The 25,502-nt window shown below is 36.0% G+C and overlaps 1 protein-coding gene across 1 annotated transcript in view; it reads left to right on the top strand.

Moving 5' to 3' along the window:
• The window catches only part of LOC107090284 (glutamate receptor 1-like), a 112,105-nt gene that overhangs the window by 20,484 nt on the left and 66,119 nt on the right, over positions 1-25,502 (top strand). Inside the window, exon 3 of the mRNA XM_015383587.1 lies at positions 13,652-13,891. Within this exon, the coding sequence (XP_015239073.1) occupies positions 13,652-13,891 (240 nt within the window). The remainder of the gene's footprint in view (positions 1-13,651; positions 13,892-25,502) is intronic.

Genomic DNA, 25,502 nt, shown 5'->3' with positions numbered 1-25,502 from the left:
TATATATATATATATATATATATATATTTATTTTTATTTTTTTTTTTTATTATTATTTTATTTTTTTTTCAACCAAGCAAGTCTTTCAATGAGGGTACAAAATAATAAAAGCAGCTCAGATGTCTCCTGATCTCATCTGAGCTGCTTCACCCAATTTGAAGGCAGTTCAGGATCCTTAGGAAAATGGAATAGGCCAACACCATTCTTGTGGGGACTAAAGAAAAAATCTAGAACAAAATATGAGGGCATAGCTGTATCTTAATCCATGAAACTTTAGCAGCTTTCCATAACAATATCACTGTTCCCACTCTCAGTCATTGTACCGTATGCATCACTCCCATTTTCTACCTCAGTCACTGAGCAGTGAGTCCTCTGAATGGTAGAATTTTATGCAGGCCTCCATGAAAGAATATTAATGTTTTGATCCACAACAAATACTAGAAAATATCAATATCGTCTCATCAATACTTTGAAAGGCATTTTCTCTAAGCACTGCACACTCTGACCTTGGGGTGAATTTGCAGGGTTATCCATCCTTGCAAAAAATTAAATTGTATTTCTGCTTGTGGGTAGTCTTTTTCTCTGAAAAAAATGAAAAGTTTAGATTGATATACAGGCTTAGATTGTTTTTTTCAAATGGCTTTTTAACTTTTCCTAGAACAATAGGGTTAAATTGTTGTTTATTTGTCTGTAGATTATCAGTGGCGTCTTTAATAATCTTAAGTTGCAAACTGCAACAGTAGGCCTGTTATACTAGATGCATAGCTAATTATTTTTGGCTTTTGATTTGAATGCACATTTATTTATGTAGAATAAGTGGGCTCAAGCTATTGTCTTCTATTTAATACAACAATTATTAAAAAAGTGGAACAAGATACATTTATAAAAATCAGGAAATTTTCATACCTATTGTAAAATCCTAAATGTGTTACTTTTTCTGTTCTGAGACTGAACTAGCTTCAGTTGCAGTTGATAGTATTAAAAATGTAAATAACCCATGAAAATTCTTGATTGCTTCAGCCCTTACCTGAAATCTTATGTCTCATTCTGGTCAGGATGCTATCAGTTTTTCCCATCTGAAGCCTGCCAAGGTTTGCATATCAGATATAAACTAACAAATGATCAACAGAGACACATTTTTCCTCATAATTCTCACTAAGGTCAGGGAACAGGAAGATCACAGATGGCGTACAAATTAAACAATGATTTTACTTTACTTCTCTCCCAGGCCTTTGCTTATCAGGAGCCTGCAGATTGAGACATCAAGAAAAAAGAACATGACTGCCTCACTACACTCAGTTTGTCTTATTTGTTGCTTATTGGTGCAGAAAATAAAGGATAAAGAAAGCATGTGTGGGGCACATATAGGCAGGAAGCCCTCTGAAAAAATAGACACTGTTGTTACGGCTGCCTGTGACTTTTCGCCCTTTAGGATTTGCTTGTATTTACACGGCCAATTGAGTGCCTCCGATGGGAAATAAGGATAAAGTGCTGTGTTAAAAAAATACATGATGTAGTGGTTGGGGAGATGTTTATCTTCAAAAACCCAGTTCTGAAAAAGCCAGTGTTAGATTTAAAGGCTGGCGGCAAAAGGAGAAGGGATTATCTTTAATTAATAATCTTAAGGCTTAGTTTCTTGTAAGACAAACAAACATTATCGGATGCCAGACTCACTGGCTAATTCAGAGTTCATTATGAAACAAAAATAACAGCAACAGTGAAAAATAGAGGATTATATCTATGAGCATGTAGGCTTTGTGGATGAAAGACAATCAGGCGTCTGCTGAAAAACATTATCTTTATCATAGAAGCGTTTCTAACTTAGAGGGGGGAAAAAACAATCAACAGACAAGTTAAGAAGTGTCCAGACTCTCCAAAATGTTAAGGAAGGGAGCTATTGTAACAATTACATTTATCTAGCTTTACGTTGGAATTATTTTCTACTTTTTTTTTTCAGATTGTAGCTTGTAAAATTTTAACTATAAGGTTTGAATAGCGATTAGGCCTTCAGTGTAACAGATATAGAAAGGTTATTTCAATTTTAAACGTAAAATTCAAATCTCAACTGAATGTTGGTCCTAAACATTTTAATTTCTTGTTGAACATTACTTAAAAAGCATTTAAGTACAGTTTTGCAAAAGAATAACTAAAAAAATTATATGTGCAAAAAAAGCATGCAATAAGTGGGCATGTTGCGAGTGATTTACAATGTGTGAATGTGTGTGTTTTTCGCATCTTGTGATTGTTCTTGAAAGAAAGATAAAGTTCTGATACAAAGACGTAAAGATTATAATGATAATAATACGAGTTATATCGAAAGGGAACATTTGGAATATTATTCATAATAAAAATCCTGGAAAAGCTGATCTAATGAAGTCAATCCCTCATATCCCCATTTTACAGGCAGTCCAGAAAGGAGTCATGATCACATTTAGTGCAAGATTCATATCTTAACAACTGTATGTACCTCCACCAACTCTTTACAACTCCATAGTCCAAATCAAGGTTGGCCTATAAAAAGTAATAGAACATCTTTGTGATAGGTATGGAGTCCGTTTATGCACACTTCCATTTGTATGAAGAGGTTCAGGCCCTGGCCAGCCTTCCTCAGTATTGTGCTAATGTACATTCCCTAATACCCCTTTCAACCAACGCCATTTAGCACATGTTATTGGCTGATTCCTATTGGATGACCTGCGGCTTATAGGTAAACCCTGCCAAAAAAAAAAAAAAAAAGCAAAATTTGAACGACTGGTCTCTATTTATTCAATGGATTGCTGATTGCTGACTGTTGGTAAAACACAGTGCTGTGAAGTCACCAGCCGCCATATTAGTACTCCCTAGTTAGGCCGGTCAGAATGTAAACAATACGTGCACTACAGCATCGCGCAACAATGATGTTCTCATTTTCAGGGTGGCTTATGACTTTTAAAACAAAGATAATTCTATCACTTTAAAACACACTTGCTGCTACATAGCATCAGTAGACTACTGTAATTTATGGTAAAAAAAAAAAAACATCACATTGCATATTAAGTATAAAATCGATGAAGTATATAAATCTGTAATATAACATATTATACAAATCAATCACAACAAAATTAGCATGTTAATGGAGCATAATAATACTGCAGTCAGACATTTAAAATATAACACATGCACACACACACACACACACACACACTATTTGATGATGTGCCAAAAGGGCTAAACTGATGATGAACATATAATATACATATATTGATTACATTTATATGGTAATAAGTGATTTAATCAGAAATGCAGGCAGTTAGACTGGTAGCAGGCTTGAGGAAGCAGATGAGAGGAGAATGTGGATGGTACCTGACAAGCTAGATGCAGGCTTTCCGCTGGTGGATGGTGGCTGACAGGTTAAAGCCACACTTTCAGCTGGTGGACAGTGGCACCCATAAACACAGTAAAACAAGCATGATTCATGATACTTACCTACTTGTGTTTGCTGTACTTCAGATTCTCATAACCAAATCAAAGAAAAATTTGGGGAAAAAATTACTTACAGGAAGAAATCAATTCAACTATGTAAACATGTGTCTAGCAATTGCTAATCTATATCCCCAAATACAAACTGCACACACAGGTACACAAACAGCCCCACACATACAGTCATTTTACTCATTTAGACATTTACTCTAACCTTATCCATCATCATTATAATTCTAACCTAAACCTAAAGTTAATTCACACCATAACTAAACTGACTCCCTAAAAAATGGATGCCTTTCCATTAGGACCAGCCGTTAGAACCCATAAGGCCTGTTGGTCCTGAGAAGGTTAGCACATATACCAAAAACTGTCCTAAATAGGTAACAAGTACACAACAAACCCAGGCTAGAGTATGAAAAATGTAAACATCCTACATCACAAGTTCAGTCTTGCTTCCATTTCCAATTCTTCTTTACATGAAACACAAAAGCACTGGATTCTGTTATTTTCTTGTAACAGCTGAAAAGGCCTTGAGATGAGATAAGTTGACAATTGGCACTATATACTAATAAAATAATTACATATGTTTATTTAATATAGCCTATATGGGGAGATTCTGGTCTTTGACAATGTCAGAACATCTCTTACTCTGTTTCTACTGTAAATATACACATCCTGAATACAGATCACTCAGTTAAACTAAACAAAATTAAGTGCAATAAAGGAAGTCATTCCCCTTTCCCCAAATGTATTGTAACGATTGTTTTGGGTTATATTAGGGTCCATACAGAACTATATGTGTTTTGTGTTCCTTATTGTTATGTGTTTCTTTTGCCTGACTGCTGCTCTCATGTGATAGGCCTTTTAAGCCATGTCGGGGGTGATCAGGAGAGCAGCAGTTCCAGGTAGTGAGTGTTCTGAGCGAGTCTAGCAGTCAAGCAGTTGTGTCATTAGAGACGTGAGATGTGGCCTCTGGAATAACAGCTCGTATTTTCAATAAACCCAGTTGGCAGCACTACGTTGCTGCCGTCATTACAGTATATAACTAGCCAAACCACAACATGTGGGGTCTATCCTGATAAGTCACTCTGAAGTTTATACAGATGGGAGGTTCACAGTCAAAGAAGATGGAAGTTTAACTGCCAACTCCCATCTGTATGTGTCTGAACTGCACCCTCAGCAGGAGATTATTTCATAAATGCCTACAGGGCAACCCTGGCCTAAATGATTGCAGGCTGGCGATGATATGTGCCTCTGGTTTTTGCTTATGAGTCAGTATGTGAGAGTGTGCACATTGTGCTGTCTTTTTGTTTTTGCCTGGGTTTATACTGTATGAAGGGTTTAGCAGCTTGAGGCAGCCAATTAATGTGTTATCGAGCATTGTTACTAAAAAGAAATAATTAGGGCTTGCGACTAAGACTGGTTAATGGTACTGCTCGACTCAATGGGGGTCCAGGCATTAAACACTTAAATTTGTCTTTTATTTCATCTGATAATCTGGTTATTAACCCTGTGAACTCACAATCAGGCAGGGTCTTTACGCTTACTTAACATGTTTTAAAAACATTGAGCAGTCTCTGACTCTGGTACACTATCAAACTGTTGCCTCTAGCTAATATTCCTAGCTCCTATATCTTCACCTTTCCTTCAGTCAGCTCTTCAAACTCTATCCAGGGTAGGAAAGGGGCTACAAACTGAGGAGCTACTGAGTTTCTACCTTAAATATTGTAGAGAAAAACACCATATTCATCATGTTGAAATTGTCAAATATAAGAGATTATTTCTGAACAAACCCTTTACCAGATCAGTGAAAGGTAAACCATCGTCCTCCTCCTCAATTGTGGTTCTGATAGTTATCCAGTAGATACCGCCATTCTAAACTAAACTATCAAATTTAGTGAGTATGGTGCCAACTTTCGGCCAATTCTGTCAAATTGGTTCATGGGGCTTCGAAATTGCCATTACTAGTGAAAGCACCACCAACATTTAAAAGTGGCCAAAACATAAGCCAGAAACCATCGGTACTGAGAAATGGTCTGTGGTCCCCATCTGCAGAAACACTCCTTTAATTTCCACCTGTTTTCTATTTTATCTGTCATTCACTGTTTGAAAGTTTGATTTCACAGAAGTGTGATTTCATTTAAGTTATATTGTGTTGTTCACATGTTCCCTTAATTTTTTTGAGCAGTTTAGTTTTGTATAAATTTCATTAAGATAAGATCTGCAATTACAGTATTGACCTTCTCAACTTTACATTTATGTTTTTTCTTTTGCCAAAATGGTAACTCTTAAAATTATTATGTCTCCAATTAGGATAAGTTGTTAGTAAATGTCTATTTTAGGCTTTTAAATTGACCCACTATTGTTTGCTGCATCAATTTAACTGTGATCAACGTTGTGGTCTTTGGAATAATGCTGCGATATGTATTTATCAGGATAACTTACACCTGGGCTGACAGAGTCACATCTGATGAGCCTGGTTTGGCCTGTAAAGAGCCTTTGAAATGGATAACGCCAGGATGCGCCGATCATGCTAGGCCAAGCCTGGCTTCATTTCTTGTCCTGGATTTCTAAATTCTGCTTTTGTGAAACAGTCCTCTGGTTCCACTTACCTAATTATCTTCAGTAGTTTCTAGACATGTGCTTTCCTCCCACAGCTTTTCTTGAATCATTTTCCTTTCCTTATCTGTTGGATTTCCTGCTTGTTCACACTTCTCACTCTTCGATGAACGGTATCGAAGTATTATGTTTAGCTCCTAACTGTGTGTTTAAGTTCTCCAGTATTTGAGCCAATAAGACTAGAGGCTTGCTGAGTGGTTTCATGTTTGTTTTACTTGCACAATATTAGCACACCAATTTCAATAAGGCCTAAAGTCAGTGTCATTGTTGAGCAGAGTTCTGATGTCCAATGTTTTAATGTAGCTTTAAGCCCTAAATTTTTGACCCCTCAAATACTGATTACTTTGTCAAAGCCACCCATTAAGTATGTATTGTTTTTGTTTTGTCCTTTGACATAGGAAACAAAAATGAAAGTCATTCAAATATAGATAATCTCTCTGTAGATTATTTTATTAGAGCTTAACTTTAGAGCTTAATTTTTTCAAGTTGAATCACATCATGGGCAAAATAATGACACATTTAAGGAAGCAGAAATGTCCCTTTGTCTGTAATTCTTTATGTTCTGTTTTTTTCCCCAATGGAGGTTTGTTCTGATTCCCCAGACTTTAAACTGAGTCTCCCCCACTGAGCATCACTTCACATAAGACAAACAGTGAATACAAATGTCAGTGCGTGTGTTTGCACACTGAATTGGAGCTCATACTGTTTCTAACTCAAATGGTTGTCATTCCAGGGAAGCGACAGTGAAACACGTGTTGGCTGAGTGATGGAAATGTGGAACGACATGTTGAAACATTGACCTGGTCGTCGGTTAGGTTTTCCCGGGGCTGTCCTGTCTGTTCGGCAGACGAACTTAAACACTCGAGCTGTAGGTTGGCATGAATTAAAGCACTAGGGAATGGAATGATAAGATGATGAAAGCTCTGAGTAACAGACATTATTCCAACTTTAATTTTCTCGCATACTAGTTAGGTCTACGGTTAGATGGGCAGATGCATGGATGGACAGGCTGACGAATGGATGGACGGCTGGATATGTCAGAACAATGAACAATCCTGAGAGTAGACATGGTCGCAGCTGTATGCCCGGCGGCGCTCATACTCGTCGTCTTTGGGCTGTCTTTAAATAAAGCTCTGTCTAAAAGCCTCAGGTGGTGGGATGCAGGATGTCTGATTGAAAGAGCTTAATTCGGTGTGAGGCAAGGTCAGCTTGGTCATTATGGTGTTATGATAAGTGTCCTTTTTAAAAGTCTGCTGATATTAAAGGTGATTTCAGTCGAGACAGATGAGTTAAGATAATGGGAAAAAATGTTTGGTTTTAAGGAATTCATTACAGTTAAAGTTGCATTTAATCTTTTTAGCTATCTCATCCAACTTGTTTTATTCAACTTAAAGTGGTAAAGGAAACAACATGGAATATTTTCCTCAGGCAAAATCTGCAGTTTTCAGAAAGTTACATCTCTCTGTTGTAGTGAATAAAAGAGCTACATTTAAGCTGAAAGGGCAGGAGCCTTAATCTACTGGTTGATCTGTATGTTCCACTTATTGACCATATATATCAAAATAACCAAGATTCTCAATGTAGTCAGCTAAAAGTTAGTTTTCATTTAACTCAAAATGTGACCCTAAAAGAACAAGTGGATGGACAATGGACGGACGGACAGATGGATGGATGGGCCGGCAGATTAAATATTGCACATAAAAATAATTTAAATATGATTAAACAATATTTACAATCCACTTATTTAGGAGGATTAATTTCCTATTGGTTTATTGCACTCATATTGTCAATATAAGACTTTTGCAGGCCTATAAGAGAACAACATAAGCACAAAACTCCTGAAACAAGAACATATCACAAAAAAACAGCAATAATTGTTAAAATAATTTCCTAAACTGTATCATTAAATATTATATATTAAAAATTACATTATACTATACTATACTTTACTGTATTAAACTATATTTTTTGTCTTTCATTCTGCTAAGGGGAATGTGAAGTAGCCTTTTTTAATCCAGCTGACTGACACTGAGCAGCCATAGATACAGAAGGGGCAGTGCTGTGTCAATGTGCTTCTTTCTGCTGGTAAAAAATGAAATGTGAAGAGGACCAGAAGATCTGATTGATTTCAGATAGGCAGCTGTTCATATCTTTTTAACATAAGCTGGAAATCACTTCATCAGTTTTCCTTCATGTTGTACATCTGGACTCCATCATGGGGATGATTTTGACCCTAAACACAAATAACTACAAACACTTCCTAAGGCTGATAGCATCTGTCAACCCCTCTGCTGCCTCATTCCTTCGGATGACAGACCAGCCTGTCGTCCAAGCAGGCCAGCAGAGTTAATTCTGACAGACAGATACCTCGTTAGCATTATAGCATCTGCCAAAGGGTGAGTGTCTATTGTTAGCATTATAGCAGGGCCTTAGAGGGAACGGTTATTCGGAGTGTGACACAGCTCACAGGGGCCAAAGTTGTTCAAAGGATGTTAGCTTAGGCCATAGGGATACAAGGACAAAGCAAGGACAGATAGACACACATAAAAGGATGCCCTTCCCTTCGTTCCTTATGGATGAAGAGGCTGATCGTGAGATCTAATCAGGATATATCTACCCCAAATTTTGGAGTGCACTCTTATTTTCACTGTATGAGGTCGAGGCTTTAAGATTGTCTAATAAGTTAAAGCATCAATCTAGGTAAATGCTCGTACATTAAATTACAAATCATTAAGAGCCCCAAACTGCTGAATCAGCTTATTGGCTCTCTATCCAGATTGAAGAAAAACAAACCAATACCTTTAGGGAAATCTTGGGCCAAGTCACCTTTGATCTGACTGATTTTCAAGGAATCACCCTGTAAAAGTCACTGAGTCCACCGCACCTTCTCACAATAACTTGCAGGTCACTTGTTTACGTTTCAAAGAAAATTAAAGCTGACAGCAGATTTTAAAAAATGCTTGTGCTGAATTTATATTTTTTATGAAAGTTTTTGTAATTAATTTTTTGCTTTAGGTCTAAACCTAGACATTTATAACCAAGGCAATTTTTCTTGGTCTAAACCTATAAAATTACTTACTAACAAAATCTAAACTAAAGGGTTATGATATTTAGCAGGAATAAATTGGTAATCTTAACCTCTGATATAATGCTTTATACCAACGTCTCCTGTCCAGATTCTCTCTAAGAACAAAAGCTGATTAGCTGAGAAAACCATATCCTTGACATGATACCTTTTGTTGCAGACAGATTATATCTCTTCATATTGTATTGTTTTAAAGTAAAGATTCTCAGCTATGGACGTTAAGGTCAAACCTCACACTGCCTCTGTCTCTCCCTTCCTTTCATTGTGACTGTTTATTAAAAGTAACAAATCTTTCAAACAAAAGGCCACATCAGGATTTATTCTGTCTCATTGGGAAAGAGCAAAAATGTTAACTTTTCAAGCTAGATATCAGACAAGCTGAATGAACAACCTTACTCAAAGGTTTTAAGCGTTATAAGTTAAAGAACAAAAACTGTGTGATTATGATGACCTTCACATTTTTTATGGGAAAATAGAATATTAAATCACTATTATGTAAGAATTTCTCCAATAGCGGTGCACCAAATGAATAATAAATGCCCAAGACACAGGCTCTGGTGCCTCGCTGCATTTAATGACTTCTACAGACACCATGTTTTGTTCTGTTTTTTTATCTCCCACACTGTTTACATTTGATCACTACTGCACTTTAAGGTATGGAAATGTTCTGAAATGTTCTCTCTATGTATACACAATGACATTAAAAGTTGTTTAAGTCTAAGAGTGTCATAAATGTCGTGACATCCACTTCCTGCATGTGTTCAAGTGTCCTTTTTTTTTTTTTTTTACATTGAATGTTTTTGGTTTTAGTCATCAAACCATGCCAAGAAAATGACATGACTTGAAAATGGCAAAATATTCTATTTTTTCTGACTAGAGAGACTATGCTTATCAAATTTTCTTTTGAAATAAATAATTAGCTAAAACTAATGATGAAACACATGAAAAATCTGTCAGAGACTACATCTACTGTAAAAGAACCAAAAGGTTACTTGGTTGAGTGAAGAGAAACAAACAATAACTGTGATGGACCTTGTTCTGCACCATCCCCCATATATTCAGTTAACTTACCTTTCCAGCAAAAAGCCTCCATTCACTGCATCCATTTTGAAGCCCAAGACATTTTATGAATGTCTCCATGTGGTAAAAACTTCACAAATGTAGGCTTATCTCCCGGTTTTTACCTCTTTTATTCTTTTCTCTGTTCCTTTTCCTTCCCTCTCACTTTCCAAACAGTATGGATGGTCCTCCATTTCAAAAGAAAATGGGAGGTAGAATGATCTCAGCATATTTACCTGTTTAATACTTCTCCTCTAACAAGAAGTATTCAGATAAAGGTAAAATGCTTAACCATATTTGTCTGCCTTCGGCTACCATGATTTAAGCTCTCAATGCAACATGGAAGCTTAAATTGGTGCACGATTACCAATGTAATTATAAACAGCTCTACTCAACTTAACAGTGGGGACACTTTAATTTTTTAATTTCATTTTTTAATTTATATGTTATTTGACTGTGGCAGGATATGTAGACTTTTGCCAATAAAAAAACAAATTCATAATGAACTGTCCCTTCAAGCATAAGGCAAGTTCTGTTTTGATTGATTAGCCTGTCATGGAGGCCCTCAGTATTGTTCTCAGCAATATTTAGGCTTCTCTCCATTGGAGCCATTTTTAAGGTGACAGCATAGATGCTCTATGCTTACATTTGTTCTGAATCCTGGAGGAGCAGAGCATAAGACTTTGGTTTGCTCAATGACTTCGGCTGCTGCAACAGCGAGAATTATTTTGTCTTAATCCCAGGCTGTGAAGGAGCTCTGCATGAAGTAATTCGATTATTTCCATTGTGTGGGTGAGGATTTACTATGTGGAAGCCCTTTGTGTTAGACAGGGAAGTGAGCTTCATCAGCTACACAGCAGTAGAAATTTAGTTCAGTTCGCCATGAAGAGAAGGCCACTTTATCTTTTCTGAGCATACCATCAAATGGAGATTTATGATTCTGTGTTGTATTTGCAATAAAAAGGAAATTGGAAAAATAGTAGGTGTGCAGGCTGTAGGATTGTTTACATTTATGAATGGCTGCCAAATGCAGAAAAAAGGAGATGCATCAAGGGGCAACTATTAAAAAATGTTTTGTGGCATGGCTGAAACATGAGCTCAGTTTCACTGACCTGAATTTCTGGGTGACAGCACAGCTCAAAAACAAGTCACACTCCAAGACAAAATGTTGTTAGAAAGAGGATGACATGAAGGAAGAGGACAGAAGGTGAAAAGCAGCCTGGAGGGTGGAGGAATTCACACTGACAGAGAAATGGAGAAAGATTGCATATTTTTTTTCTAGTTTTCTTTTTGTTTAAATGGTAGAAAAAGAGAAAACCCAGGAGCTGGTTAACCAAACCACAGCACAAGTAACAAATGGGGCTTTGCATTTGACATAAGAAATGGTTGTTCTGAAATTGATGAAGATAGAAAATTAATAGTTAAATATTTGGTTGTTTTGTAGGCCTATATGTAACCGTCATTCAACATTTTCTAAAACATTAATTATTCCTAAAAATATAAACATATCCAGATGTTACCAGACTGCAAGATGTTCTTGTAAACATGATTGAAAAAAATCTGTTTTTGATCAATGTTGAGTTGAAAAAAGTGATATTTTAAGGAAGAGTTGGATTTTCTTACACAGAACAATCAATATAGAGGGTGGAGGTTTGATAATAGTTAACTTCTTTTTTCACCACCTTATTGGTTCTGACTTCTCTGGTTATCTGTTATATAAAGAGTCAGACTCTTTCAGACACAAAAGAATGTGACTTTTCAATTAATTTGAATTCAGTTTATTTATATGATGCCAATTCCCAACAGACATCATCTCAATGCACTTTACAAAGACAGGTAAATCAATCATAAAGGTTAGGGTTAGTTTTCTCTCTAATGAAACTAAGCTGATCTAACCCTATCACTGAATTGAGAAAACTTTACTCTCAAAAAACTGCTGTATAAAAACAGTAATTTGAACTGGTTTAAGAAAGGGACTAAATGTTATCTGTGTCTCAGTTAGCTTTTCTGCAATTAGGAAAAAAAATGACTCTTCACAAGTTTCCTTTGTGCTATTTTTAAAAAAAGATACCCAGAGTTTTTATATTTTATTTGGCCAAATTCCTGAGAATTTGGCCAAATAAAAGAGACACAAAAGAGACTCTATCTCATGAACCAAATTCCACAAAAATAATATCCTAAGCTGCCATTTCAATTTTCTTTCTGGGACAGTAATTACATTTGTTTGCATTTTAAAAAATCAGTTCCAACTTTAAAATCCAATATTAACCCAAAATATTATATTTTTTAAATGTGTTTCCCAGCTGTCCTCATCAGCTTTTTTTTCCTTCTTAATACTAGCAGTAAAACTCCAAAATCTTCCACATACAGCAAATTTAACTTTAAAGACTTAAAGCTCAATGCTAAAGATTGGTCTTTAAAACACATCCACAAACATCCAAAGAGCTGATTTCATTACTTTTATGCCATTAATGATTTTTTTCCTTAATTATTGAAAATAATATAGATCATCTTAATTGTATATTTTTTTGATATCGTGTAAACATAAAACATATTTTTACTTGTTTTAAATTGCTATATTATCTTATTTTTTAAATTGAGATTAAACATCTTAGTTGAATTAAAATAATTCTATATTTAAATCAGTAAGTAGTGTGAAAATCATCAGACGTAACTGAGTATTTTTGTTGTAAGAGAAATAGGAGTCAAAACAACATTCATAGTTTTTCCTATCTCTATGTTGAGATGTACTCTGACTCTGTGGCTGCAATGCATTTAACTGGTAGTTATAAATAACATCAACACAAAGACAGAAAACTGATATCACCATGCTCACAGAGCAGATACTGTACTGTATATGCTGGAAACTTTTTATTGCTTGTAAGTTGAAAAATGAAGCCTTGTGAGTCAGTTGAAAATATGAATATGAATGTGATATGTAGTGACCTTATTTGAACTTTTTCATCCACACTATGTAGCATTACAATTCATACCTTTAGAAAAGCTGCAGGCTGTTCTCAGCTGTGACCTAAAGTGTTATACAAGTTTATTCATACAGAGAAGAAAGACCAGTAGGACTTATTTAGGTATCACAATGTTAAATTTAAGGGGAAAAAAATAGCGGACTATGAATCTGGATAGCATAATTTGTAAATCAAATCAAAACATAAAATATTTGGTATGTTTTTTTGTTTTGTTTTTCTAATATAGCAATTGTTTTGTAAATGAAAATAAAGCCCAGAGGTAACGGCAGTGAAGAAACAAATGTGGGGGCATTTTGTTGTTGCTGTTTTCCTTTTTAGAAATCATAAAGGAGTAAAAGCTCATTTTAGAAATGACACTTGATATTTTTGTAAACATTTATGTATTTTAAGAAATTCACCCAGATTTTCTTTCTCCTCCCATTTCCCCTCTCATTTCTTCCAGTCTGCTCCCAGTTCTCTAAGGGTGTGTACGCCATTATGGGCCTGTATGATCGGAGGACGGTCAACATGCTTATGTCTTTCTGCGGTTCTCTACACGTTTGCTTCGTGACGCCATCCTTTCCTGTTCAGACCAACAATCAGTTTGTCCTGCAGCTGCGGCCCCAGCTGCAGGAGCCCCTCATGGCCCTGTTGGATCACTTCTACTGGACCAGGTTTGTCTACATGTACAGCTCCGACTCAGGTGAGCAAAGGACAAAACATGTATGACAAATTGTTCTCATTCTGACTGCCAGTGCATGCTTAAGACTTGAACTCAGTGTCAGAGATTACTGTGCAATCATTATAAAAAGTGTAGGTAAGGATTTGAGGCTGAAGCTAAAATGGTAAATATAGACATAAATAGTTTTAATGGCAGCTTTAGAAATGTACAATCCTGCCATAATAAATTCATAAAAGATTTTGTTCCCACATACCATTGTGGGGTTTGTTCCCTCTGTATTTGAGAATTTTGGTAAATAAAAAATAAAAAGTAAAATATACATTAATTACATACAAATATTTACATAAAAAAGTGTAATGCTATCTTATTTAAAACATTTTTAAACCAACTTCATGATCAAAAACCTTTTGAGCAAAGTGGCAAATTGAAGTATATTTCACTGAAAGGCTCATTGTGCAAAATTGATTTGGTGGTGGCCCTGTGATGTGTGTAAATGAAGAATAACCTGTTTATCAGTTTTATTAATTTCTATTTGTAAAAGGAAAAAAATAAATGTGATTTTGTGTGCTTTATTGTAGTCATTGTATCTATTTTTCTTAACCTTTTCTCTATTTGTCCGAAATATTCATCAACAATACCTGAGGTCTGATCCAGCAATTTGACAAAAAATGTGTATCTAAATTAGGCCCTAAGACCCCTAAATTCACTGATTTTGTTATGCTTCCCCGAACTTTGCTAGTCTTGTAACCTCTGTTGATCTGCGTTTTGGAAAGGTTAGGCATCTCCATAGTTAGGGAAAGCTTTGCCGGACTGTGTCGGTTGGATGGGTCTGCTTTTGGATGGCTTGCGAATGCTTCTGGAGGATGGTGAAGCTTCTTAGGTGTTTCTGGTTTGCATCTCTGTCCAGCTATCCTGCTTGATGGCTGCTGCTCTTTTTTGCCAACATGAATACAAAATGCTGAACTCTGTTTTAGCAATTCCTTGAAATGCTATGCTGTGCACAGGAACCAGGAAGTAAACACAGACTCCACACACTGCATCAGAGAAGTCTAACATTGTAACCTTTGGCTTGAAAGGAGATAAACTTTAATAAGAAATTATTTTACTTTTAATATATTATAAATTATATATTTTTTTATTATTTAAGTATACTTCACAGTAAATATCTTGCTTTTGGCTCCTTTTTTGTTTTTGTTTCTGAGTCAAATTTGTGTAACTAATGTTTAAGTTTATATGATATATAATATTTAGAAATTGGGTACTCAGCTGTAATGTTTGCATAACTGCTCTGTATAATCTGTAAATAATATAGTAACAGTTTATATGGTAACTTCACACCCTTCACACTTATCCTATGAAATGGAAATGAAAGAAAGGTAAGATGTAATTTATTGTGTGTAGGATTTTAAATTAAGTCAGATAATTGGCTGTTACACACAATTCTGGTAAAGATCCCGGTAAGCAGGACAGGGCAAATAAAAAAATTGTTTAAAAGCAAAAATTATGGACTTCAGTTTCTGTAGTGGAAGGCTCTTGACTTTTGCTCTTCATTGTTGAGGCAGCAAGTAAATAAAAAACAACACCACTGAACTAAACAAAGAAATAGGTAATATCCCTTATATTTCAAAAACATCTGAGAAAGTGTGAAGAATTTTTGCCAAATGCAACATTCTGGGTGCTTCAGACCCAACTAAATACTCAGACAGAGGCTGTGTCCTAAGGACAAAATTCCTTTACACAAACAGAGTGACTTGGTATATGTAATTCAGTACAAGGATGAATACCTGGACCTCTAACTTGAGGAAATTAAATGAAACAGCTACTGTACACCATAGAGTTATGATTCAATAAGCCAGCTCCTCAGGAATAATATGAAGGAACAGCTGTTGGCAGCTGCTAATGGCAAATTTTCACTGAAAAATAAGGCAAGTCTTTCAATATGGGAACAAATAGAAAATACATCCTTTTCAAAAACTTCTAAGCACAGAGAAGTCACAATGGAGTGCTCCAACTTCTCCCGATCTGGTCTGACCTGCTTCACTTGCCTATAAAGTAGATCAGGATCCTTATGAAACGTCCATAGAAATTCCACTGTTCCAAGTCTAAGTCATTCTCCTGCATAAAGTTTTCTACCGTAGTCACTAAGGAATGCGAGATTCCTCTGAGTGGCAGCATTTTCTTTTTAAATAAAAACTATTTTATACGGGGACCCTTGAAGTTATTTAATTGATTCTCTGTATTAATGTTTCGGTGGGGCATGACTACAAACAGTGGGAAAACTGTTAGGCTCATCCTCAATCACACGCTGTTTTGACCTTTACTCAGCTCACAATCAGATGTAAAAGTTATCAACTCTGACTCATCCTAATCTTGTTACCATGGTTACATCCTTACAACTGCAGAAGCCTGTTTTTTTTTTTTTTTTTTTTTTTTGCAGCCCTGCACAGTCTTTACATTATTCTTTTCTTTTCTGCCTAGTCTGCTGTCTGTCTATGCTTAAAGATACATTATTTTTCCTCAACATTTCAAGGGCGGTAAGAAACCATTTGAAGTAAATCATCACATTTACCTGTGGCTTTAGATTCAGAAATCTTTCTTCTTATGTATGACAATAATTTGAATGTTATATTTTTGTCATGTGTTTCAAAGAAGATGGTAAACCACTTATATGAATCCATCTACAATGTCATCTCAAATCTATAAATTTTGAAGTTGATATATAACACATTGTGAGTGGTAAGCACATGTGTTGATAAGGTAACGTCTCAGGCACATAACTTACATCTTTGACATTGTGAGAAAAATAAAGGAATTCAACCATGATGTCTGGAAGGGGATTTTTGTTTTAAACTTGCATACAACTTTCAGGCAGCGGCGAAGCACTCAGTTGTAATTAGAGTTTCTAAACTTTTTATGTATTTAAATACAAGTTAGGCACAAAGGGATAAGATTTCTGACACAACGTCACATAAGTCATCATATTAATATGTGTATATAAAGTGATATAGAGATTATTATCATGAAAACAGAGAAAAAAAATAAAGTCCTAAACAAATACATGCCAGTTACCATCCAACCATATACAGTATATTATATGTATATTAAATATTCTATTGTTTCATTCTCCCTAAAGTGGCCTTTGTTATGCTTTATATTTAGATAAGTATAGAATTAAGAATTTTATGTGATTTGATATGTAAGTTTTGGTATTACTCTGTCCTGCTTTCTGCTCATTCCAGTTATCTCCTCTTGATGTCTTTTTCCTAAAAAACATATAGTTTTCTTTCCCATCTCACCTTTTCTGCAATTCTTTCCTCAGTTTTTGCATTTATGTTACAGTACTCCTCTCTTGTGTACTACTATACAATGCAAAGTTATTCCTAGCGTTGGTTGATTGATTGCAACCTTTTAATTATATAACACTGGAGGTTGAACATAACCAGTTATATTTAAGAATATGACCATATAAACATGCTGTATATTATTTTGGCAAAGAATGCAAACAATATTATTATTTATAATTATTCAGTACAGTTGGATTTTACTTCAGAGTGTGTTATCTAAAACTATTGGACATAAGGATGATGGGTATATTGAGAAAAGATCAGAATCACCAGAAAACTAAAATGTTATGAAAAGCAACAAAATCATGTTAATTGTTTGTTTGTTTTTTCTGCTATTTTTTATTTTTTATTCGGGTAAAATTGTGTATTGGTAACAATTATATAAGTATGGGTAACATTTTTATCTAAGTCACTGTATCTTTGCTTAATTTAATTGCACTGTTTCCACCTCGATGCACCAAGAACTGCAAGGATGTACAGGAGGCATGTCAGTCATCTGAAGGGACGCCTGATTTCAGATTTCTCCTTCATACAACCGTCTAGCTCCAACACTGATTTCAATTAACTGATGGCGCAAGATCCATCAGTTGAAACAAATTCCTGTCATTAATCTCTCATTTAGCAAGTTTGAAACAATTTTGGTAATCAAACCTAAATTACACAAAAGTGCTCTGTCAGATTTGAAGTAAGCCAGTCAGATACTAAGGAATCAGGGAAGAGGTATAAGGATAGCATCAAGCAGAATTTGGTCTTAATGGATTCCAAAAAAACTTTGGGTATCTTTAAAAATGGCAGCTACTATGACAACAAAAAGAAAAAGCCTTGTAACAAACAATGATAAAATGCAGACGAATTAGCTAAATTATGTTTACCTGAGATCTAAAATTCAGGATGTCTCTGTGGAATCTGCAGATATTTTAAAATCCATTTTAAGTATTGATAATGTGTACTACTGCAATGGACTGGCGACCTGTCCAGGGTGTACCCCGCCTCTCGCCCATTGACAGCTGGAGATAGGCACCAACATTCCTGGCGACCCCACTTGGGATAAAGCTTGTATAGAAAATGGATGGATGGATAATGTGTACTAGGTTGGAAGCTGATCCACAAAAAGTAAGAACACTCTTTTTAGTAGGGTTAAGAAGAATAAATCTGCGGGTCCAGATGGCATTTCAGCTCTTTTTTTTGAAGAGGTCTCAGAGGAGCTCACACAAGCTTGATACCCTATCACTCTGTTAGTCCCAGTGGCTAAAAAACCCTGAACAATTTATTTAAACCTGCTGTTTCAACTTCAGTTTTTATGAAATGTTTTGAAAATATATTGTGTCTATTCTGAAGTCAGAGATAAATCCCAATCTAGACCCTCTGCAATTTGCTTTTATAAGTGGGTGGGATACAGAAGTTGCCATAAATGGTATGACTTATCTGGCACTGTAACACCTTGAGGATCCAACAGCCTATGCATGTCTGTTGTTTATAAATGTTAGTTCGGGTTTTAATGTTACATTTACTGATTCAAAAACGTATTCACCTGTCGGTAAACCCTGTAATAATGAAATTGTTTTATATATTTTACCAGAGTATAAGATCTCAGAGGAAACAATATTTTCTCTGATTCAAAAAAAAAAACGCCAGCACATCCTTACCTCTAGGATGTGCAAGTTTGCCTGTACGTTTTAGTCTTTACACAAATTACTGCCATAGTCACTTCTAGGGAAAACATTTTTTTATTATTTTCTAATGACTTCCATCCCCGTCCTGCTTTACAAAGATTCAGATCCATCACTTTATTTTTAATGAGGTGCAGTCTTTTGTCCATTGGTGATGTTAACTTCCTTTTTAAAAAGAAAAGCTAGGAGATGGTAATCAACCCTTGATCAACTGGTGATCATATCATGTCAGCAATTACAGGTATTCAGGCATTCACTTAGACGACCAGTTTGATGGGAAATGCGTAATATTATTTTAATGTGAATGTTTACAGCGAAGATTGTATTTTTTTACTCAGTATTTTGGTTTGAATTCAAAATTCATCTATTTTGTTTTGTCAGGCTGTCATATTAAGTATTATGTGGTATAGGATGTCAGCTTTGTATGATAATCTCTGTCCTCAGTCATAAACTAAGCTTGCTCGCCTGGTGATGCCAGTCATGAAGGTTGTAGGGAGGACAAAAAACGTCCCTGCAGTCAATGTATGAGCAGATTGTTTTTGGACAAGCAAATCCAGCTTCGTTTGACCCTTCCTACATGGCCGATATATTCTACCGTAGGAAAAGTGATACACAGTTTCTAGGTGTAGCCTGGATTACTTCAAAAACTAATTTGTACCCACATCAATTTGACTTTTAAATAATGGTTCCTGGGAAATTTCATTGTGCATTAATGTCTGGGTGCCTTTGCTATTCTGTGCTTTTTTAAAATTTATTGTGTTGTCAGTATTTTTTTTTTTTATCATCCGTGTGAGACTAATGAGAAACAGAGTGTGTGTGGAGATGTGTAAAGATATGTGCCATATTTGTAAGTTATGTTTTTACCCCATTGCAATTGTTTTATTTGCACAGTTTCCTGAGGGAAACAATAAAATGTATCGTATCGTATAATAAGAAAAGAGCCCATGTGGGTTTTTATGTGTTCATCTGTGTTGTGTATGGCATTTTGCAAGCCTTGGTAAAGTTGCAGTAGAAAAAGGAGAAATTATATTGGACTGGTAAGGAGTGAATGTAGTATGACTTATTTTTTTTTTTTTTTTAACTTCATTTGACCAAAACTCAAACATTAATAATTTATTATTTGAGATGTTTAGTTTGATGTTTTTGCCATCTGTCACTTTCTCTCTGTGGAGTTTGATGCTTTAAAAATTCTCTCTTGAACCCTTGCTTTGGCTTATTTTTGTAGAGAAAGCACTGCAGATGCAGTATCTGTAACTTTGGTCAATATTTCACAGATTTCATTAGTGCTGTAATGAATCATAGACTTGATGAACTTGATTGTTGCACATTTTAATTTTTAACTGTTTTCATTGTATATTAATTTGTTAGGGTGTTTTTATATGTTGCTGATTCTTTTGTGATTTAGGGTTTAAATTAAACCTCTGTGTTACATGTGGCTTTCTCCCGTGGGCCGTGTTGAATTACAAAACTGATGGTAGCATTACAGTAAAGCATAAGACCACTCCATAACTTTACTGCAGGACAAATTCATAATTTTAATTTATAGGATTGTTAGGGTAAGAAAACTCCAGATTCTTTATAGAATTTTTGCTCCCACTTTCCTTTGCTTGTAACATCTCCTTTTCCCATTTATGAACTATCCAGAGAACTGAAAGAGCTTTTACATGTTCCTTACTATCTACAATTTATTTGGTTAATTTTTTACTTGCTAGTTGGCTTATAGAGCCTTTGAGCAAGGCAATCGGTCCCTTGTGTTGGTTGAACAAGACAGCAGAGTCCTGGAAATCCAACAACCAGAAAAATTGTATTTTGTTAAAAAAAAAAAGAAAGAAAGGGACAGCAGCTGAGGAATAAATTGGAGAGCAGGAAGCATCGACCCGAATGAACAAACCGCGGGTAATTGAACATGAATCGTTTTTTTCTTCCCCCTCTGTGTGGTTGATGTAACTGCTGCTGCTTCGCTGGTCTAACACACCTTCATACACACAAGATGCACTCACACACTGAGTTACCCACACATTTCCGCACCAGCAAACACAGTCAAAGCACTGCAGTTTTTCTTTCTTTGGGTTTCTGTTTTATGTATATCATTTTGGCTTTATGTTTAATGAAATAATTTAGGGACATTTATTGGACATTCTGTTTTGCTACCACACTGGATGTCTGTAGGAATCGGTTGAGAAGTAAGATGACTGAGATGTATATAAATAGTGAGGGTCAGCCCAAAAAAATTTTCTTGTTATTTATTTTTAGTGAACTCTGTTTTGGACATTTTCAGCCTCTTTTATGTTGTTAAAGCAAACTACTATGTTGCCTGTCAACTATGAAAAGTTGGCCTCAATTAATTTTTTAAATTTCAGAATGTGGTGAAAATGTTGTAGGGCTTTCTATTTTACATAAGCTGCTGTCATTCTGTTTACTGTAAAACATTTCATGGGTCAAATATGGAGGGGATTTTGATAGATAATGTCCTCTCCTGTCTTCGAAGTATACATGGCTTCGGTGGTTCACAAAAAATGTTTGTAAGAAGTGCTGCAAATAGGCTTGATTAAATATTAAAAATGCCTATTGCAGTATTGAGGAAATATTCTCACTTCCCATTTCAATTCAAATGTTTGACCCTGGGTCAAGCAGCGACTCCATCAATTTTACACAAAAACTGTAGGCTAACATTAGGTTCACTCCTCAAGCCGCAGGTACAGCTTTTCAATTAAACTCAGCTGCAGACAGCCCACCTACTATGCAGGCTGTCATCATAGTATGTTAACGCTCTGATGGCACATTTCTGTCAGGGATCTGTTGTTTATCTTTGTAGATTAAGTTATAATTAGGAACGCTCCAATAAGTGTCGTCAAGAGGCTGTGCTGTTTCTGAATTGCATTAGACTGACATGGCAACCAGGTGCATCCACTGCTCTAACTTCAGGATCAAGCAGGTGCAGCATAGGAGGTGAATAAATACACAATCCTACTGTAGAACCTCAACTCCTAAAGAAATATTTTGACCTCAGGATTTTGTGTTAAAGTCTAAACAAGTCACACAAGCAACAGTCTATAATACGGATCAGTTAGGACTGGAGCAGTGCCACTTATGCAGTACATTAAAATGTGGCATGATTTCTATTTCTCAATGTGAACATTTATATTGTAATTTGTGAATCACGCATCAAAAATAAAGAAATATACTTTCATTCTAAACAAATTCTTAAAAACTCATTGATTTAAGTTTTTAAATATTAAATGTAAATATCTGCTTTAGAATTTGTTTTTTTATCTCTCACTTTGCATATCAAATATTTCTTGCTACCAAGAAGCGTAAATATGCAATATATGATAAATAAATACCAGGAGTGGGGTTCCATATCCTAATATTTTGTCCAAGGCCCAGCTGAGACTGTCAGCTGACCAGATTGGGAGTGAGATTGTGAAAATGCTTATTCTTCTGTGTCAGGAAATAAAGCGTTACTTTAGTGAAGGTTTTTTCTTGACCAAAGTAACAGGTGTTTAAGAAAACACCTTCCGCCTCTCTGCCTGCTCAGACGCATCTCCCCCTCGCTCCTCGCTGGCTTACTGTACATTTTCTTACTTTTTACCTTCTCATCTCTAAGCAAAAGCTTGTAAAAGTTCAGTCTAGGCAATAGGATGTAAAGTTTTCTAGAAGCTGTTTTGCCTCTCATCCAAGAGGCTTCTTGAGTAATAACTAGTGTTGGGGAGCACTGAGATTAATATACTGTAGGTCTAACAAAGAGTTAGGGGGCACAAAATGTGACTTTGATCCCTCCCACTGCATTGGCTAAGGAGGACACAATTGAGCGTGTTAATGGTCGTTAGGGGGTTCTGATGTGTCATTAACTCCCTCGTCAGAATGGTTTTGGTCACATGCTTCATTTAGTCTGAACCAAGTGAGGGCACTTGAGAGGTGAGTCTTCTGGGTATTGTTCCTGAAAGTACTTTGTAGGTGAGTGAAAGGTTATGTCTAAGTCTATCTCTTCTGTTGAGAGATGGTGTTATCCTTTCCCTCAATTAAAGACATTTCATCCCAGCGATATGTGTCCCGAGCCCATAATAACATAACACCCCTCACAACCCCCAACATGGACTGTTCTCCCTGCTGCCCTCTGGTAAGAGACTGCACAAAAGTATGACAGTGGGACTTAGCTCCAGTTTATATATTTAATATAAATGTTATAAACCGAGACAGATGAACCCAGTATTCAAGGTGAGACAGTCAGTAGGAAATAAACAGACAGAAATAGAACTGAAGTGGGCTGCTGAGGATCTGCAGACCTGCAGCAACTGCAGGAGGGGGGCGGGGCACTGCTCAATCTCTGGCACTCTGGTCAAAGAGAAACACAGGTAAGTGACCACGATCATCTGAACAGAAGATGATTATCCGAGTGAGTCACTTACCTGGTTTAACAGTTCAGTCCATCCCTTTCAAATAGATTCAGGATCAGCCAATGCGCTGCCAACGAGATGCAGCCCTGAGCTGCCCAGAATGTCCCTGATGCTGCAGCCCCAGAGAACATGCAGGACAACGATCCAGATCAAGGGAGAAAGGATAGAGCAAAACAGTTCAGGGATCCAGGAGTTCTCCGCTCGATCAGAGGTTCTGACCCAAACAGGAAAGAGAAGGATCCAAGCTTCAAGGAATCTTTAGAGAGTTATGACTAACTAAAACAGGACCCACAGACATCAAACAGGGAACAACTAGAAAGCAAACAAACAATGATCTGGCCCTCAATAGCTGGAACTGAGCCCAATGTAAGGGAAACTGACAGGTGGATGAGATGAATGATAATTAGGAGCTGGACAGAGTTAAGCAGGTGAAAGGCATGGGTAATAAAGGTGATCTATCAGGGCAGATCATAAAAATAAATGTCTTTAAATTATGTTTTGTTCTTTCATCTCTCACATGTCCTCGTATTTTTATTTTATTTATCCCTGCTTAAGATTTGCTTGTCTTCAATTTCTTTCCTGCTGCCTCCTTTTCTGACATTTTCCCTTCTTTCTTTCCTCCAATGATGTACTGCCTTTATTGAAATAAGATAAATAATTTGAGGCAATCTTGCATCTAGATGTAGATAAAGATTAAAGGTGAGGGTCTTTAAGTCTCTTCTTTTCTATGTGAAGTGTTTATTTTTATGCTGTCCTTTTCCTTTTTCTGGTGGCTCATGCTCCATCTGTTGCAATTGTGCTTTTGCTCATCTGTCTCTGTAATTCAGGGCTGTGCATTATCATTAGCACTTGGCAGGCAGAAGGAAGCCTCAGTAGTTTATGGACAGTAATTAGCAGCTGCCTTTTGAAAAAAAAACAAGTTTTTCCCCTTCAAGACTCTGATCATTATAGCCAGTTGGGGAAACCTTGATGTCAGATAGGGTGATGAGAGTTTTAATCCCAAACAACCTCTTGTCATTTAGTACAATTGTTTTTTACCGATATTGTCTGTTGATCTAAGTATACATATACGCACTAAAAGATTACAGAATATTTCATTGTCGGTGTTTAGAATCTACTTATTTGAGATCATATTTGTTAAAACTCAAGAAAATGCTATTCTTTTAGAAAACACAAGGTAGAAAACATTCAAACTTCTTTTAACTAAAGCAACTTCTAATTCCTGTAGGTCTACATGTAGTTCAATCTGCTAATTTCTATTATCCAAAGTGGATTCTACCTCTAGGATAACTTTTTTTCCTGTTCCTGCTTCACTCTGATGCAATGAGCCCCAATATTAACCATTAGGACAGAAATTATCCTCTCAATGTTTGTCTTGTCTCATAAAAAATATCTCTCCTTTCTGCAGATGCCACAGAACTGAACCACTGAAGCCTTGCAACTGTATATAATTTTTGCTTTTCATTTTTGCAAATAAATCTCCTTTGAATTAATTATTAGTGCGTGTCAGAAAACTTCCTGAGAGCCCCATGATTATTTTACATATATGGTGATTTGTCCAGAGAAGAATGGAAGCTGGAGCAACATTGTCTGAAAGCCAATTTGTAAATAAGGTGGTTGATTACCATAGAGGAACCTGAAGAATTTCATTTTTTGTATTTTTGTAATACTTATTAAAGTAGGTCTGATTCTGATTCTTCAACAGGTTTTTATTCTGTAACTATCACTATGTCCTTTTTTGCAGTATTTTTGGTGCTCAGACAGGTTCAAGTGAGAACTGTTCAAAATTTGATCAGATAAACTTAACATCATAACATAGCCATATTTAAAGTTCCTCATAACAGGTTAATGAAGAACTGGAACTATGGAGACAAACAGTTTATGTGCGGTAATGGGAGGGGGGGTTTCTTCATGAAACAGTAGCTCCTACATTTAGAGGTATAGATGATTAGGTTGTTGACATCCCATAGTCCTCTGGATTTTCTCTACCACTACCTGCAGCTCCATTTTCTTTCATGCTGAGTAACTGCTGTGCCACACAGTGACGCATTTTTTTTTTCTTTTGCACCAACGTTCCAGATGTTCAACCTTCTGCCTGTAGTATGTCCCGATAAATCCAATCACAACATTGTCCTCGATTTCACAAGCAGACCTGGGACTGTCATCTGCTCTGTGACCTTAATGTTGTATCCATGTTTGACCTCTGGTGATTCTGTAATCT

This window comes from Cyprinodon variegatus, unplaced genomic scaffold (genome assembly GCF_000732505.1).
Source record: "Cyprinodon variegatus isolate N-32 unplaced genomic scaffold, C_variegatus-1.0 Scaffold288, whole genome shotgun sequence".
Classification (NCBI taxonomy): domain Eukaryota; kingdom Metazoa; phylum Chordata; class Actinopteri; order Cyprinodontiformes; family Cyprinodontidae; genus Cyprinodon; species Cyprinodon variegatus.
The sequence above is the reverse complement of the archived record's forward strand: the minus strand, read 5'-3'. Positions and strand labels throughout refer to the sequence as shown.